At 36.3% G+C, this 1,464-nt stretch overlaps 1 protein-coding gene across 1 annotated transcript in view; it reads right to left on the bottom strand.

Moving 5' to 3' along the window:
• Positions 1 to 996: 996 nt before the first annotated feature.
• Positions 997 to 1,464, bottom strand: part of GK2 (glycerol kinase 2) — a 1,804-nt gene continuing 1,336 nt past the window's right edge. Inside the window, exon 1 of the mRNA XM_002717093.6 lies at positions 997 to 1,464. This exon is cut by the window's right edge and continues 1,336 nt beyond it. Coding sequence (XP_002717139.1) covers positions 1,124 to 1,464 — 341 coding nt within the window. The 3' untranslated portion in view covers positions 997 to 1,123.

Raw genomic sequence — 1,464 nt, 5'->3', positions numbered from 1 at the left:
GGAAAAGCAATGGAAGATGGTCCAAGTGTTCAGGTCCCTGCTCCCCATGTGGGAGACCTGGAGAAACTCCTGGCTCCTGCTTTGGCCTGGTCCAGAATGGCCATTGCAGCCATCTGGGAAATGAAACAGTGACAAAAGCTGTATCTTTCTCTTTCTCTCTCCTTCTCTCTCTTAACTCTGCCTTTCAAATCAATAATATTAAAAATATTGAACTGACTACTTTTTAATTTACATAGAACATGTACTTGATTTTATATACTTGTTAAAAAAGTTTCTCCTAGTAAGTAATATGCATATTGCCCCAAAATGTGCATAGCCATTTACATATTTATGTATGTAGTTGTCTACTTAGGACTATCTATTATATAAGCTACAGTGTGATCTTAATTTATAAATGATAAAGACATATAGGCTTTACCTAACAAGTAAAAATGTATAGCAATGAAAGATGAAACAGAAAATGGTCCATTCCTCTTAGGATCCACACAATTCAGTATAATTAGTGAGACCTTATAAAAAATGTCTGAAGAATTTCAATTTTGGAAATTTTTGTTCAGGAAAATATTTAAGTTATGAGAATAAAAAAAATTCCATTATAAGAGTTCAGCTAATGTTTTCATATATATTCAATGGAGATGTTGCAGTCTCAATATACAGGAAAGAGGACTTTAGGATTTACTAAAAACAGTAACAAAAACTCCTCAATTTTAGATTAGTAACAGCTCTTATCAAGTATGTGAAACACAGAGAATTAAATCATGGTCTATAAATGTTATAGTATCTAATGAAATAATCCATGGACAGAATCTAATATCCTGTAGTTTATACACGGATAATATGGCAAATGGAAGGAGTCAACCCCCAAAGGTGACTGGCCCAACATTAACTGATGATGTAAAACAACAACAACAACAACAATGCAACAAACACCAGTTGTTTCACAGTGGTTTTTCTATTGTGTTTTCTTTATTTCAAGCCACAGGTCTACATGGGTCATATAGCAAGAGTTATGTCTTATAAACAATATCAGAGTCTATATAGTGTCATCATATTAAGAGACAGAATTGCTGGATTCTTTCATCCTGTGAAAAGCTCACATCTTAGCAATCCATGGAGGTTATTCTTATGGTATACCTGAGATATATCTTGCTCCAATTAACATTATCATGCTACTCACTATAAAAAACCCCAAGGGCAGACTAGAGAAGATAGTAGGGTCCTCAGGACTTGTAACCCAAGCCATTGACTTCATCACAGCCTTCTTCCATGTAGAATAACGTACTTCACTTTCTGTGGCCTGGATCTGAGGTTCGAACTGTTCCATCATGACAGCTGACAAATCCTCAGGGTCAAGGCTCCAAACACCTACTCCTTCTGCAGCCCCTGCTGCCATGGCAGCTCCAAGTGCAGTGGTTTCGGGCATGGATGACTTTACTATTGGAATACACAGGATGTCTGCTTGTA

This window comes from Oryctolagus cuniculus, chromosome 8 (assembly GCF_051225735.1).
Source record: "Oryctolagus cuniculus isolate XC-2025 breed Fujian yellow rabbit chromosome 8, ASM5122573v1, whole genome shotgun sequence".
Classification (NCBI taxonomy): Eukaryota; Metazoa; Chordata; class Mammalia; order Lagomorpha; family Leporidae; genus Oryctolagus; species Oryctolagus cuniculus.
The sequence above is the reverse complement of the archived record's forward strand: the minus strand, read 5'-3'. Positions and strand labels throughout refer to the sequence as shown.